Here is a 14,885-nt window from a genome sequence, read left to right on the forward strand (position 1 = left end):
ACTACTGGACAATACACTATGCTACCAGTACCTAGTTCTCTCTACCTCTCAGATGGGGATACACTGAGACAATGATCCCTTTCCACATAAAAAGCAATGCTGACACCATGTGGCAAAAAGCATGGGCTGCACTGGTGCCTCTTTCATGGCTAATTGATGTTGATTATGTTTGTTGTGAAAAGACATATCCTTTATTTCATTGGTTGTCTACGGTATCTGTACAGAACTTATCAACTCCACTCCTTAATTAGGTTTTATAACACAGTGTTAAAGGAACAAGCTGCAGTTCAAAAAAACAACAAAGCAGGCACCCCGCCGCCATTTTGGTAAGGGATGGGGCTGGAGAAATGTAACCACTCTCAATGGCTTTATTTAATTCATTTAAAAGTCTAGCTTTCTCGCTCACAAGCCTGCACTATAATTTGATCTTGCGTCCTCTGTCTCACTAACACACTTGACCACCATTTTGAAACACTTTAGCTGGAAGCTTCACCGAAAAGCAATTCAATGGTGGGTATTTCAACGTGAAGAGTTGAACGTGACACGGTTACACTAAACTGATGGTTTTCCACACAAAATTTTTCCAAAAGAGTAACGGCTATATGGTCCACAGGGAGGAAAGAGGAATAAGTAGGTAAGTAACAGTTATTTGTGGCCATGGACCATATCGCTTAGAGAAGCTGGTTGAAGTTAAGGGATGCTGTTGTTTCTCTAAAAACCTGTGTGTGTGTGTGTGTGTGTGTGTGTGTGTGTGTGTGTGTGTGTGTGTGTGTGTGTGTGTGTGTGTGTGTGTGTGTGTGTGTGTGTGTGTGTGTGCCGGAAATCCACAAATGTCCCCACAAGGATAGTAAAACAAGGAATACTCCCTCATGGGGACATTTCCCAGGTTAGGGTTACAATTAGGGATAGGCGTTACGGTTAGGGTTCAGGGAAAATAGGATTTTGAATGTAAATACAGGATAGTAAAACATATGCTGTGTGTGTGACTAAGTGGCATTGGTGGCGCTGGTGGTACCTGTGTGAGGCTCTGAGTCTGTTGTAACAGGTCTGCTCTCTGTCTCTCCGCCCGACTCACATGGAATGAGTTACTCTGGCTCTGGATCACAAAGACTATCTCTCGCAGGTCTGCAACACACAAACAGCACAGGAACAGATCAGAGACATGCACAGACCAGGTTAAAAAAAGAAAGAAATACGCACACATCTTTTCAGACATTGTCAGAAAAACACAGCACAGGATGTGAATTTGTGCAAAAACCAACACGACACATTCCCTTTCTAAAGATATTCTAGAGATAATTAACAGCTCTACCTTACTCTGACCTCCATTGTTGACAATCACCATCCCCTTAATAAGAATTTCATTTGGCCTGAGTGACAAATGTCACTGTCTCACACACACACGCACACACGCACGCACACACACACACGACAGTAAATGATGATCAGTCAGACGGGGACTAACTAATGCAGCGGCAGAACACAACAGATAGCTGAATCAGACTAAAGCCCAGCTGTCCACTGTGTGGCAAGGGCAGAGAAACAAGATGGACAGCCTAGTAAATATTATTGAGTTTCTCCAGTGTGTAACGAGCCTGAGCGTAGCAGGGAGCCTGCTGATAGTTTGCTGTAGCCGCTCGATAATGTCTCTTTAACAGCCTTGATCGCTCTTCAGGGCAGTGGGCCGCCTCAGCGTGTGAAACGTTTACATATCATTATTGTCACCTTTATAGGGCTCATATTACAGGCCCCACTAATGCAGTCGGCCTTAATGCGGAATCCATTTACAGAATAGTAATGATGGAATGGGGGCCTTGCCTGGGTGACGAATCACATCGGTGGCCATTGGAAGGACTGTAAGCTACATAAGCTCTCGGTCTCTCTCGCTTGCCAACGGAATAACAACCTGGCTGAAGGATTAATGGAGTGAAGAATGTGTGCAATTTTGGCACCATCACACAGTTCAATGGGAATATACCCAACGACCGGCATCAAATCCCCTAAACTGTCTGACAATTTTACAGCCCTTTGCTCGGAGGATTGTGAAAATATACACTGAACAAAAATATAAACGCAACATGTAAAGTGTTGGTCCCATGTTTCATGAGCTGAAATAAAAGATACCTGAAATGTGCCAAATTTGTTTACATCCCTGTTAGTGAGCCTTTCTCCTTTTCCAAGATAATTCATCCACGTGACAAGTATGACATATCAAGAAACTGATTAAACAGCATGATTATTACACAGACACACCTTGTGCTGGGGACAATAAAAGGCCACTCTAAAATGTGCGATTTTGTCACACAAACAGATGCCAAAGATGTCTCAAGTTTTGAGGGAGTGTGCAATTGACATTCTGACTGCAGGAATGTCCACCTGAGCTGTTGCCAGTGCATTTAATGTTAATTTATCTACCATAAGCCACCTAATTTTAGAGAATTGGCAGTACATCCAAACCGGCCTCACAACCGCAGACCACGTGTATAGCGTTGTGTGGGCGAGCGGTTTGCTGATGTCAAACCGCTCATGGTTATGGTGTGGACAGGCATAAGCTATGGACAACAAACACAATTGCATTTTAATGATGGCAAGTTCAATGCACAGAGATACCGTGATAAGATCCTGAGGCCCATTGTTGTGCCATTCATCCACTGCCATCACCTCATGTTTCAGCGTGATAATGCACAGCCCCATGTCCCAGTTCTTCCATGGCCTGCATACTCACCAGATATGTCACCCATTGAGCATGTTTGGGATGCTTTGGATCGCCGTGTACGACAGCATGTTCCAGTTCCCGCCAATATCCAGCAACTTCGCACAGCCATTGAAGAGGAGTGGGACAACATTCCACAGGCTACAATCAACAACCTGATCAAATCTACGCAAAGAAGTTGTGTCGCGCTCCATGAGGCAAATGGTGGTCACACCAGACACTGACTGATTTGCTGGAGCAAATTAGCCAGGTATACCGGCTGACTAGAGAGGTAGCAGGAGGCTAGCAGCCAAGCCTCTCAGGCAGCACTCCTTGTAATGACTTCTGCCGTAACCTTCTGGGGCCCCGTCAGGGTTCTAAATTAACATCTCTCATTGGCAGCACTGGTGCTCCCAACTTTAAAAAGTTAGGAGCACTTCAAATAAGTTTGTTTTAATTGATGGAGATTCAGCCTATATTTCTAGCTACTTCTGAAGAACATGTTGTGCCCTAGAAACTAACATGAAACACTGTAAACACATCCATTTAATATAAAATCTAAAACGTTGACACAAACACCTGTCATTGAAATTACAAAGTCATTTGTGGAATATTAGGTTTCTAAATTGTGTAAAAGCACACTTTTCCTATTGAGATGCATTACATTGAAAATTGTACACAGTCTCTTTAAAAACGTCAGGTTTGTGACGATCACATGCAAGATAACTGCCATTCATTCATTGCTATGATCATTGATCTCCTGAAGAAGCTATCCCTTTTCCTTTCTTTCTGTGGCACATGTTTGGGTTATACTGGTAAAGTAACCAGGTTGTTAGCCAGCTAGCCAATGAAGTAACATCGAAACAAAGTGTAAACAAATGGTTAACAACGTCGACGCACGAGTAGTTTTAGAACGGCCCACGACATGGTTTATGGATGTAAAATGTAATGTAAAAAAAAATATTACACCGGTAATATAGGTCAGATCATTTGAGCTAGTTGGGCTAGATGCAAGCCGTTTTCGCTGTAGTAACGGTGCTACCGTGACACGTACGAGTCTGGACTCGCTTGTTTCACTAGGGCACTCAGGAAACAACGGTACAGCGTAGCCTCATCATTACAACAGTTATTAACTGGGAGATTTTTTTTCATAGTCGCACAGTGCTCCCCCCAAAAAACTCCTGGTCACACATCACAATATTTAGTTGCATATCCGACCAAATTGGCTACACTTTAGAGCCCTTGGACTCGTACATACTCTCGCATTAGGGCACAAACAAACCATTTTGAAGTCCTGGACATTTTAATTAGCCGCTGAAGTATTTGCACACAATGTAGTCAAAGGTATTGCGTGTCGTAAATTATGTTTACCGGCGGGGAGGTTTGTGTTTCTGTAAAACTTTTTTTAACAAACAGTAACACAGGGGGATTTTTTTTAAAACACAAACAAGTCACAGCAACTAGTGTCAGGTCTGTAATCTTCCTCTGGCGAGTAGTGGTGGCAGAGCAACACGGGGAATAGTGAGAGAGAGGGGAAAGGGGGGAGGAGAAAGAACTGATTCAAGCACACTGGATGGCACTTGAACCCAATCCCACATAGGGCCTGAAAACAGCACTGGGGTCAAGGGTGTGTTATGTGTTAAGAACATTTAGACTACGTTACCCAGCAGGCTATGCGGGGGGGGGGGGGGGGGCAGGTGGTTGAAGAATGCCTCGCATGGCTAAACAAGGAGTTTTCTAGCTGAAGTATATGTTCTTTAAAAGTAGTTTAACCTACGCCCCGGTTTGTCATTATACAAGGAACAAACATTACACAAGGGTAAACACTGGATCGGTGTCATATCTCTTTAATGTAGTGTGTGTTGCTCTGGGCGTGCAACCTCTTTCTCCACCATAGTTACCCACACCCCATCACAGATCCCCAATAGATTAAAAGGCTTTTGTTTACCGCTTCTCCTATACACCCACACCACCCTCTGAAAGATCAGGTTAGAGCCAAAATCTGTCTCTTGTACCTCTAGATCACCTCTAAACACCCTGCTGCTCAGTCCGCTTAGTTTGAGTGTGATGTCTGTTTGACTCTGTGCCTGTGTGTACGCACACCCGTGTGCGGTATTCTAAAACCCTAGGTGCCGTTACACGACGGCTTAGCGCCCTGGTACTACACCAAACAGCAATATTACACCAGCTGCCTGCGATCATCAGATAAGTTGTGTGCCAATCTCTCATTGTGTAGGTGAGAGATTGGCACACCCCCTCCCCCATGTCAAAGCAGAGGAGAAACTGGGGGTAAAAAATAAATAACTAATTAAGAGTGAGTTCAGTTCACAGGCCCTGGTGCCATATGGGTTTGGATGAATCATCAAACAACGGAGAGGAAGGCTCTGTCTCAAATGGCATCCTATTCAAATCAAATATAATTGGTCACATACACATGGTTAGCAGATGTTAATGCGAGTGTAGCGAAATGCTTGTGCTTCCAGTTCCGACCATGCAGTAATATCTGACAAGTAATTAACAATTTCACAACAACTACCTTATACACAAGTGTAAAGGAATGAATAAGAATATGTAAATAAATATAAATATATGGATGAGCCATGGCCGAACGGTATAGGCAAGATGCAGTAGATGGTATAGAGTACAGTATATACATATGAGATGAGTAATGTAAACATTATATAAAGTGGCATTGTTTAAAGTGACTAGTGATACATTTATTACATCCAATTTTTTATTATTAAGTGGCTAGAGATTTGAGTCAGTATGTTGGCAGCAGCCACTCAATGTTAGTGATGGCTGTTTAACAGTCTGATGGCCTTGAGATAGCTGTTTTTCAGTCTCTCGGTCGCAGCTTTGATGCACCTGTACTGACCTCGCCTATTTTTTTAATATTTTTTTATTTTTTTACCCCCTTTTCTCCCCAATTTTTCATGGTATCCAATCGCTAGTAATTACTATCTTGTCTCATCGCTACAACTCCCGTACGGGCTCGGGAGAGACGAAGGTCGAAAGCCACGCGTCCTCCGAAGCACAACCCAACCAAGCCGCACTGCTTCTTAACACAGCGCGCCTCCAACCCGGAAGCCAGCCGCAGCAACGTGTCGGAGGAAACACCGTGCACCTGGCCCCCTTGGTTAGCGCGCACTGCGCCCGGCCCGCCACAGGAGTCGCTGGAGCGCGATGAGACAAGGATATCCCTACCGGCCGAACCCTCCCTAACCCGGACGACGCTAGCCCAATTGTGCGTCGCCTCACGGACCTCCCGGTCGCGGCCGGCTGCGACAGAGCCTGGGCGCGAACCCAGAGACTCTGGTGGCGCAGCTAGCACTGCGATGCAGTGCCCTAGACCACTGCGCCACCCGGGAGGCGCCTTGATGATATTTTTGGCCTTCCTGTGACATCGGGTGGTGTAGGTGTCCTGGAGGGCAGGTAGTTTGCCCCCGGTGATGCGTTGTGCAGACCTCACTACCCTCTGGAGAGCCTTACGGTTGTGGGCAGAGCAGTTGCCGTACCAGGCGGTGATACAGCCTGACAGGATGCTCTCGATTGTGCATCTGTAAAAGTTTGTGAGTGTTTTAGGTGACAAGCCACATTTCTTCAGCCTCCTGAGGCGCTGTTGCGCATTCTTCACCACGCTGTCTTTGTGGGTGAACCATTTCAGTTTGTCCGTGATGTGTACGCCGAGGAACTTAAAACTTTCCACCTTCTCCACTACTGTCCCGTCGATGTGGATAGGGGGTGCTCCCTCTGCTGTTTCCTGAAGTCCACGCTCATCTCCTTTGTGTTGTTGACGTTGAGTGTGAGATTATTTTCCTGACACCACACTCCGAGGGCCCTCACCTCTTCCCTGTAAGCCGTCTCGTCGTTGCTGGTAATCAAGCCTACCACTGTAGTGTCGTCTGCAAACTTGATGATTGAGTTGGAGGCGTCCATGGCCACGCAGTCATGGGTGAACAGGGAGTCCAGGTGAGGGCTGAGAACGCACCATTGTGGGGCCCCAGTGTAGAGGATCAGTGGGTTGGAGATGTTATTTCCTACCCTCACCACCTGGCGGTGTCCAGTCAGAAAGTCCAGGACCCAGTCGCACAAGGCGGGGTCGAGACCCAGGGTCTCAAGCTTAATGACGAGTTGAGGGTACTATGGTGTTAAATGCTGAGGTGTAGTCGATGAACAGCATTCTTACATAGGTATTCCTCTTGTCCAGATGGGTTAGGGAAGTGTGCAGTGGAATGTGATTGCGTCGTCTGTGGACCTATTGGGGGGTAAGCAATTTGGAGTGGGTCTAGGGTGGAGGTGATATGATCCTTGACTAGTCTCTCAAAGCACTTCATTATGACGGAAGTGAGCGCTATAGTCGTTTAGCTCAGTTACCTTAGCTTTCTTGGGAACAGAAACAATGGTGGCCCTATTGAGCATGTGGGAACAGCACACTGGGATAGGGATTGATTGAATATGTTCGCAAACACACAAGCCAGCTGGTCTGCACATGCTGTGCAGTACATGGCTAGGGATGGCGTCGGCGCCAGCAGCCTTGCGAGGGTTAACACTTTTAAATGTTTTACTCACGTTGGCTGCAGTGAAGGAGAGCCCATAGGTTTTGGTAGCAGGCCGTGTCGGTGGCACTGTATTGTCCTCAAAGCAAGCAAATAAGCTGTTAAGTTTGTCTGGGAGCAAGACATCGGGGTCCGCGATGGGGCTGGTTTTCTTTTTGTAGTCCGTGATTGACTGTAGACCCTGCCACATACCTCTCGTGTCTGAGCCGTTGAATTGCGACTCTACTTTGTCTCTACTGACGCTTAGCTTGTTGGATTGCCTTGCGGAGGAAATAGCTACACTGTTTGTATTTGGTCATGTTTCCGGTCGCCTTGCCCTGATTAAAAGTAGTGGTTCGCGCTTTCAGTTTTGCGTGAATGCTGCCATCAATCCACGGTTTCTGGTTGGGGAAGGTTTCAATAGTCGCCGTGGGTACAACATCACCGATGCACTTGCTAATAAACTCGCTCACCGAATCAGCGTATACATCAATGTTGTTGTTCGACGCTATCCGGAACATATCCCAGTCCACGTGATCGAAGCAGTCTTGAAGCGTGGAATCAGATTGGTCGAACCAGCGTTGAACAGACCTGAGCACGGGCGTTTCCTGTTTTAGTTTCTGTCTATAGGCTGGGAGCAACAAAATGGAGTCGTGGTCAGATTTGCCGAAAGGAGGGCGAGGGAGGGCTTTGTATGCGTCGCGGAAGTTAGAGTAACAATGATGCAGGATTTTGCCAGCCCGGGTCACGCATTCAATATGCTGATAAAATTTAGGGAGCCTTGTTTTCAGATTAGCCTTGTTAAAATCCCCAGCTACAATAAATGCAGCCTCGGGATATGTGGTTTCCAGTACATAGTACACAGTACAGAGTACATTCCAGTACATAGAGTCCAATGAAGTTCTTTCAGAGCCATCGAGGTGTCTGCTTGGGGGGGATATTCACGACTTGATTGTAATCGAAGATAATTCTTTTGGTAGATAATGCAGTCGGCATTTGATTGTAAGGAATTCTAGGTCAGGTGAACAAAAGGACTTGAGTTCTTGTATGTTGTTATGATCACACCACGTCTCGTTAATCATAAGGCATACACCCCCGGCCTTCTTACCAGAGAGATGTTTGTTTCTGTCGGCGCTATGCGTGAAGATACCAGGTGGCTGTATAGACTCTGATAACGTATCCCGAGTGAGCCATGTTTCCGTGAAGCAGAGAATGTTGCAATCTCTGATGTCTCTCTGGAAGGCAACCCTTGCTCAGATTTCGTCTACCTTGTTGTCAAGAGACTGGACATTGGCTAGTAGTATACTCGGGAGCGGTGGGTGATGTGCCCGTCTACGGAGCCTGACCAGAAGACCGCTCCGTCTGCCCCTTCTGCGGCGCCATTGTTTTGGGTCGCCTGCTGGGATCCGATCCATTGTCCTGGGTGGTGGACCAAACAGAGGATCTGCTTCGGGAAAGTCGTATTCCTGGTCGTAATGTTGGTAAGTTGACGTTGCTCTTATATCCAATAGTTCCTCCCGGCTGTATGTAATAAGACTTAAGATTTTCTGGGGTAACAGTGTAAGAAATAATAAATTAAAAAACAAAATACTGCAGTTTCCTAAGAACGCGAAGCGAGGCGGCCATCTCTGTCGGCGCCGGATGTGTGGAGGATGTGTCCCTACATAGAGCACTATTTAGGGGATAGGGTGCCTTGTGGTACACACATGAAGAGAGGAAAATGATGAATCCTGGTACAGTCCCCCATTCTAACCTCATTTCCATCATGCCTTGTACTCCCGTCCTCTCCATTTAGCCATTTAGCCCCGAATGCCTCTCCACGTTCCTCTTTTAATATCCTGACAGCCACAGCAGGCAGGCCCAGGGGAAGTGAGGGATCGATAAATCTATCAAATTACGGCAGAGTTGATTTAAAATGGCGGCTCCCGTGCCAAAGACACTTCAAAACACAAAGAGATGCCTCTCAATGACAAACGGAAGTGGATTTCCCCGCTTTGCTCTGCGATGGCTAGCGGCTGAGAGGGGTGTGAAATGATGCTAAAGAGGAAAGAAGGTGGCTAGGGAGATAGTGGCGTCCCTTGGCACTGGTTGTGCGGTCGCACGGACATACACTCAAACGGACAGACACACAAATACACGCAAGCAAACACGCACATGGACAGACGCGCGCACACACACAGTGGTTAACCTCACACCATCTTCAGATTATTTATGTTGCCAGGTCGTTGTCTGATCACCGAGCTGGCGGGCATATGAGTCTGTTTGTTGATCTCCTCTTCCTCTCGCTCTGCATTCTACAGGATGTGGGGGCAGTCCATAGATTAAAAAAAAATATATTGCCTGGAAGGAGACACCAGAAAGCTCTGCCCCTCTCCATTCCTATACTTTTTCTCATCACATGGAGCCAGCCTTCCTACAATATCACCCTCTCTGATAAATGGCAAAAACACAATCACCCTCTCTGGTCAGTGAAGGCAGTGGAGTGTGGTAGAGTTGATACTCGGTGCGCTCTGGGTGTGAGTGAGAGAAAGAGAAATAGATAGAAAGAAGAAAGAAAGAAGAAAATAGAAAAGCAAAGCCAAGTGTGTTTATGGTGACGATCAGTAGATTGTGCACAAGAGCAGATCATGACTGCACTGTAAAGTAAGTCTGTTTTCATGCGTGGGCACACATGCTTGCTAAAATGTAGCATACAAATAGTGTTTGTGCATGTGCTTGCCTGGCCCTGCAGTGCTGTCACCTCGTTGACACAAATCCATACTGACACGTGGATTTGTGTCAACTGAGCAGGGAGGGACAGGATGGCAGGGGGTGAGGGGACAGGAAACAGAGGAGCATGAGGGTAGAGAGAGGGGTGGGAGTCCTAACTACAGCTCACTGGCGTTTAACCCTTCACACAGCTCAGGGCCCGACTTCACCCCCCGCGAGCGGTTAAACACACACAGCACCACAACTAGGGGGGGAAAAGAAAAAGGGCTGAAATAGCATGACTAACTGTGCTACAGCTATAGCGGTGTAGCCTGCCGGAAAATGATGACTACACAAAGCATAGACGATACACCGAAAGGGAAAGATCGAGGCAGATCAATCGTGCGATTTCAATGAGACCGATATCTTTGTCAAATTACATCTGTTGGCTTCTGTTGAGAAGGACAGAGCTCCACTGGCAGCAGTTGAGGCCATTGGTGTGTTGTGTGGAGAACAATAGATGTGTCATTGCAGATGTAAAGCTCTCTATTGTAGCCATCAGCGCAGACAGACACGGAGGATGTCAATAGCTGATTTCCATAAGCGGAGGGCCCCGCGTCCTCGCCTCTGATTGGGTCGGTGTAGGAAGATGCCGCGTTCCGATGGCTTGCATCAGTTGGCACTTTGGAATTATCCCGCTCCGGAATTATCCATCTCTCGCCATAAAAACCCACTCCATGTCTCTCTCTGTTGCTAGGGATCCAATTGGGAGCTGCAAAGAGATGGGGCACACAGGAGAGAATTGAGCTGCTCAAGCGTGTCCGTTACGCCAGATAGCGCCACAATCTAATACCGATCCCCAGACGCTAAGGGATATTATATCTAAAAGTACAAATTCAATATGGCCAACTTTCAGGCCTGCTGAGGGTTCGATTCAGTCGGGATGGAGAGAATTTATATTCCAATAGGGGCATTTCGGCAGGCCACCGTCCCATGTGTCATACAGAAAGTGCAAACGATTTCCACTCATACCGAGTTTTAATTGCATGGTGCAGGGATCAATAGAAGCGTGGTGTGTTTAACTTTCAGTTTACGGCGGGAAAGGTCAGTGTCATAAATATCTCTCTGTGATTTGGAGAGGAGGGAGATCGGGAGCTGGAGGACAGAGAGAGAGATTGGGAGAGAGAAAGAGAATGAGTCAGTCTCCCCCTGACTTGTTATTGGGGAGAGAGAAAAAAAACAAGGTCCTTATTACGATTCTCAGAGAGTAATGGGCACAGAATGAGAGCCGGGCAGAATCAACTCCTGGAGTTCAGAGGGGTCTGTACGCCTACTTTAATCACACTCATTATAAATGCTGCAGTCCAGGTCTCCGTGGACAACTCAGCAAATGAGTGTTGAAGGCAGCTTTAAACCCCCTTACTTTGCATCAATAATTCAGGACCCAGAGGCTATTTAGTTTTAACAGATTCCAAATCCTCATTCCCATCATCTGCTTTAAACCTCAACGCCTTTTAAGAGCACTGTGGATCTAGTCAACATCATCGCCACTTAGTACCGACACAGCATGTTTCTGCATAGTTCGAGAGAGAGAATACAGAGGAAGTACAGTGGGAGAGTGTTTCCTTAATAGACTAGTGAGGGATAATGTTTCTAATATTTTGTGTTTGGTGGGAGTGCTTGATGCCTTGATCTAAGAAATAAAGCTCGGGTCAGATGAGTTCAGGAAAAAAACAGGAGACAAACCGAGTGGGAAGACATGAGCGGCGAAAGGCGAGGTTTCTTTGTATGATTTTTCCCCGAGAGGCATACACACAGCCGAGCACTTTTGACAAGTACTCCCACAGTGGCCCTGATGTATAGTGTGTTGAAACATGTTCGACTATTGTAAGCCGCTACATATTTTAGAGGAGAGCTTTTGGTGGTGTAGCCTACAATAAGGTTGTCAGCAACTTGTGAGCGGGCCTCCTAGGAGGACAACCCTCATCATGGGCTGGCTCCCTGTCATACAGTAGCATGGATTTTTTTATTTTATTTTTTTTTTTTTTTTTACCTTTATTTAACTAGGCAAGTCAGTTAAGAACAAATTCTTATTTTCAATGACGGCCTAGGAACAGTGGGTTAACTGCCTGTTCAGGGGCAGAACGACAGATTTGTACCTTGTCAGTTCGGGGATTTGAACTTGCAACCTTCCGGTTACTAGTCCAACGCTCTAACCACTAGGCTACGCTGCCGATATGAGGCCGCTGGCTCGAAGAACAATAGATAGCACTGCCAAGGCTTAGCCTGGCCTAATTATCTTCAGGGCCATAAGCACATTTACAAATCGCTAAAGGAGGTACAATTACAGTGCATTCGGAAAGTACTCAGACCCATTCACTTTTTCCACATTTTGTGAAGTTACAGCCTTATTCTAAAATGTATTAAATACATATTTTTCCTCATCAATCTAGACACAATACCCCAATAAGAAATATGTGCAGACCCTTTGCTGTAAGACTTGAAATTGAGCTCAGGTACATCCTATTTCCATTGATCATCCTTGAGATGTTCACTGGAGTCGCCTGTGGTAAATTTAATTGATTGGACATGATTTGGAAAGGCAGACACCGGTCTATATAAGGTCCTACAGTTGACAGTGCATGTCAGATCAAAAACAAAGCCATGAAGTCAAAGGAATTGTCCATAGAGCTCCGAGACAGGATTGTGTTGAGGCACAGATCTGGGGAAGGGTACCAAAAAAAGTCTTCAGCATTGAAGGTCCATGAGAATACAGTGGCCTCCATCATTCTTAAATGGAAGAAGTTTGAAACCACCAAAACTCTTCCTTCTGCTGGCCGCCCGGCCAAACTGAGCAATCGGGGGAGAAAGGTCTTGGTCAGGTAGGTGACCAAGAACCCGATGGTCACTCTGACAGAGCTCCAGAGTTCCTCTGTGGAGATGGGAGAACCTTCCAGAAGGACAACCATCTCTGCAGCACTTCACCAATCAGGCCTTATGGTAGAGTGGCCAGACGGAAGCCAATCCTCAGTAAAAGGCACATCACAGCCCGCTTGGAGTTTGCCAAAGGGCACCTAAAGGACTCTCAGACCATGAGAAACAAGATTCTCTGGTCTGATGAAACCAAGATTGAACTCTTTGGTCTGAATGCCAAATGTCATGTCTGGAGGAAACCTGTCCCAATCTCTACGGTGAAGCATTGTAGTGGTGGCATCATACTGTGGGGATGTTTTTCGGCGTTAGGGACTGAGAGACTAGTCAGGATCGAGGGAAAGATGAAGGTAGCAAAGCACAGATAAATCCTTGATGAAAACCTGCTCCAGAGTGCTCAAGACCTCAGAATGGGGCGAAGGACAATGACCCTAAGCACACAGCCAAGACAACGCAGTAGTGACTTCTGAATTTCCTTGAGTGGCCCGGCCAGAGCCCGGACTTGAACCCGATCGAACATATTTGGAGAGACCTGAAAATAGCTGTGCAGCGACGCTCCCCATCCAACCTGACAGAGCTTGAGAGGATCTGCAGAGAAGAATGGGAGAAACTCCACAAATACAGGTGTACCAAGCTTATAGCGTCATACCCAAGAAGACTCGAGGCTGTAATCGCTGCCAAAGGTGCTTCAACAAAGTACTGAGTAAAGGGGCTGAATACGTATGTAAATGTAATATTTCTGTGTTTTTTCTAAACGTACACCATTCTGGGTATTGTGTGTAGATTGATGAGGGGGGAAAACAATGTAATCCATTTTAGAATAAGGCTGTATAACGTAACAAAATCTGGAAACGTCAAGGGGTCTGAATACTTTCTGAATGCACTGTATATGGAATAGGGTGCCATTTAGGACGCAACTTGTGTTCTGAACACACAACATCACTGCCCCAGTTGCTGCAGATATAACTTGCCTTCTTGAATACAAAACTAACGGCCAAACATCCCAGAATGTGTATGGCGCGTTTTAATGGAGTGTCCTTAACCTGCCAGTTATCTGTTCTAATCTCGTGCTAGTAAATGGTAATCCCAGACTTGGTTCACGGAAAAGCACCTTCCTGCATATTAGCAGTGATTTGTTTATTGTTCCTGTAGTATTGTGATGATTGTACATGCAGATCAGTGTGCATTTGCGGGAGAGAGAGAGCATGAACCATGCTCCTTTGAACAGTTTTGTTTGACAGGACCGGTGAGCTCCTTGTTAACAAGAAACTTTCTCACAAATTTAGAGAGTCTCATTAGGTCATTAACTATCCTTTTCATAGGCATGTTCCTGTGATGTGCAAGTAATGTTTCCAAGAGACCATCTCCTTAATTCCGATTAGAATTTACCCAGAACGTGGTTACCATGTTGCCAGAATTTAAGATATTAATGTTACACGTTTCATGAGAATGTTGCAAGAATGTCCATGTATCCAGTTCTCTGTGGGTTAGAATATCCCATCAACGTTCCACCAAACGTACACAGAACATGGTTGCTATGTTCTCAGATTAGATATTAATTTGTAACATTTTATTTTCACTTTTAATTGTAATTTCTTGTCATGTCAACATATTTCAATCCCACTTTGTAACACAACAAAATGTAAAAATTATTGGGGTGTAGACTTTCTATAGGCACTGTGTGTGTGTTGGTCATGTGAGACAGCTAACCAATGGCAGTCGTGGATTAGACGCCGCCAGTGTGCCTTGACCGCGGACATAATGGTCATGGCTAGATGGGAGACTGTCAAATTGACGTCTACTAAAGTTGAATAATTTTTCATTCTAGCTAAACAGAACCATTTTCATAACCTTAATCTAATTCTCCTAACCTGCTACATTAATTCGCTTTACCTGCACCGTAAATGATCCTAACCTGCTACGGAAAGTCAATTCTGACATAAAATGTATCCCATCTAGTAAAAATAGGACAGAATCAGAACGCCAATTTCACTCAGTCTTTATCAATGCAGCCTACCTATTTGTACATCTTTCCTTCA

General features: G+C 45.7%; 1 protein-coding gene across 1 annotated transcript in view; it reads right to left on the reverse strand.

Moving 5' to 3' along the window:
- The window catches only part of LOC129821728 (beta-1,3-glucosyltransferase-like), a 154,996-nt gene that overhangs the window by 74,293 nt on the left and 65,818 nt on the right, over window positions 1–14,885 (reverse strand). The window contains exon 4 of the mRNA XM_055879328.1: window positions 1,016–1,125. Within this exon, the coding sequence (XP_055735303.1) occupies window positions 1,016–1,125 (110 nt within the window). The remainder of the gene's footprint in view (window positions 1–1,015; window positions 1,126–14,885) is intronic.

This window comes from Salvelinus fontinalis, chromosome 24, assembly GCF_029448725.1.
Source record: "Salvelinus fontinalis isolate EN_2023a chromosome 24, ASM2944872v1, whole genome shotgun sequence".
Taxonomy (NCBI): Eukaryota; Metazoa; Chordata; class Actinopteri; order Salmoniformes; family Salmonidae; genus Salvelinus; species Salvelinus fontinalis.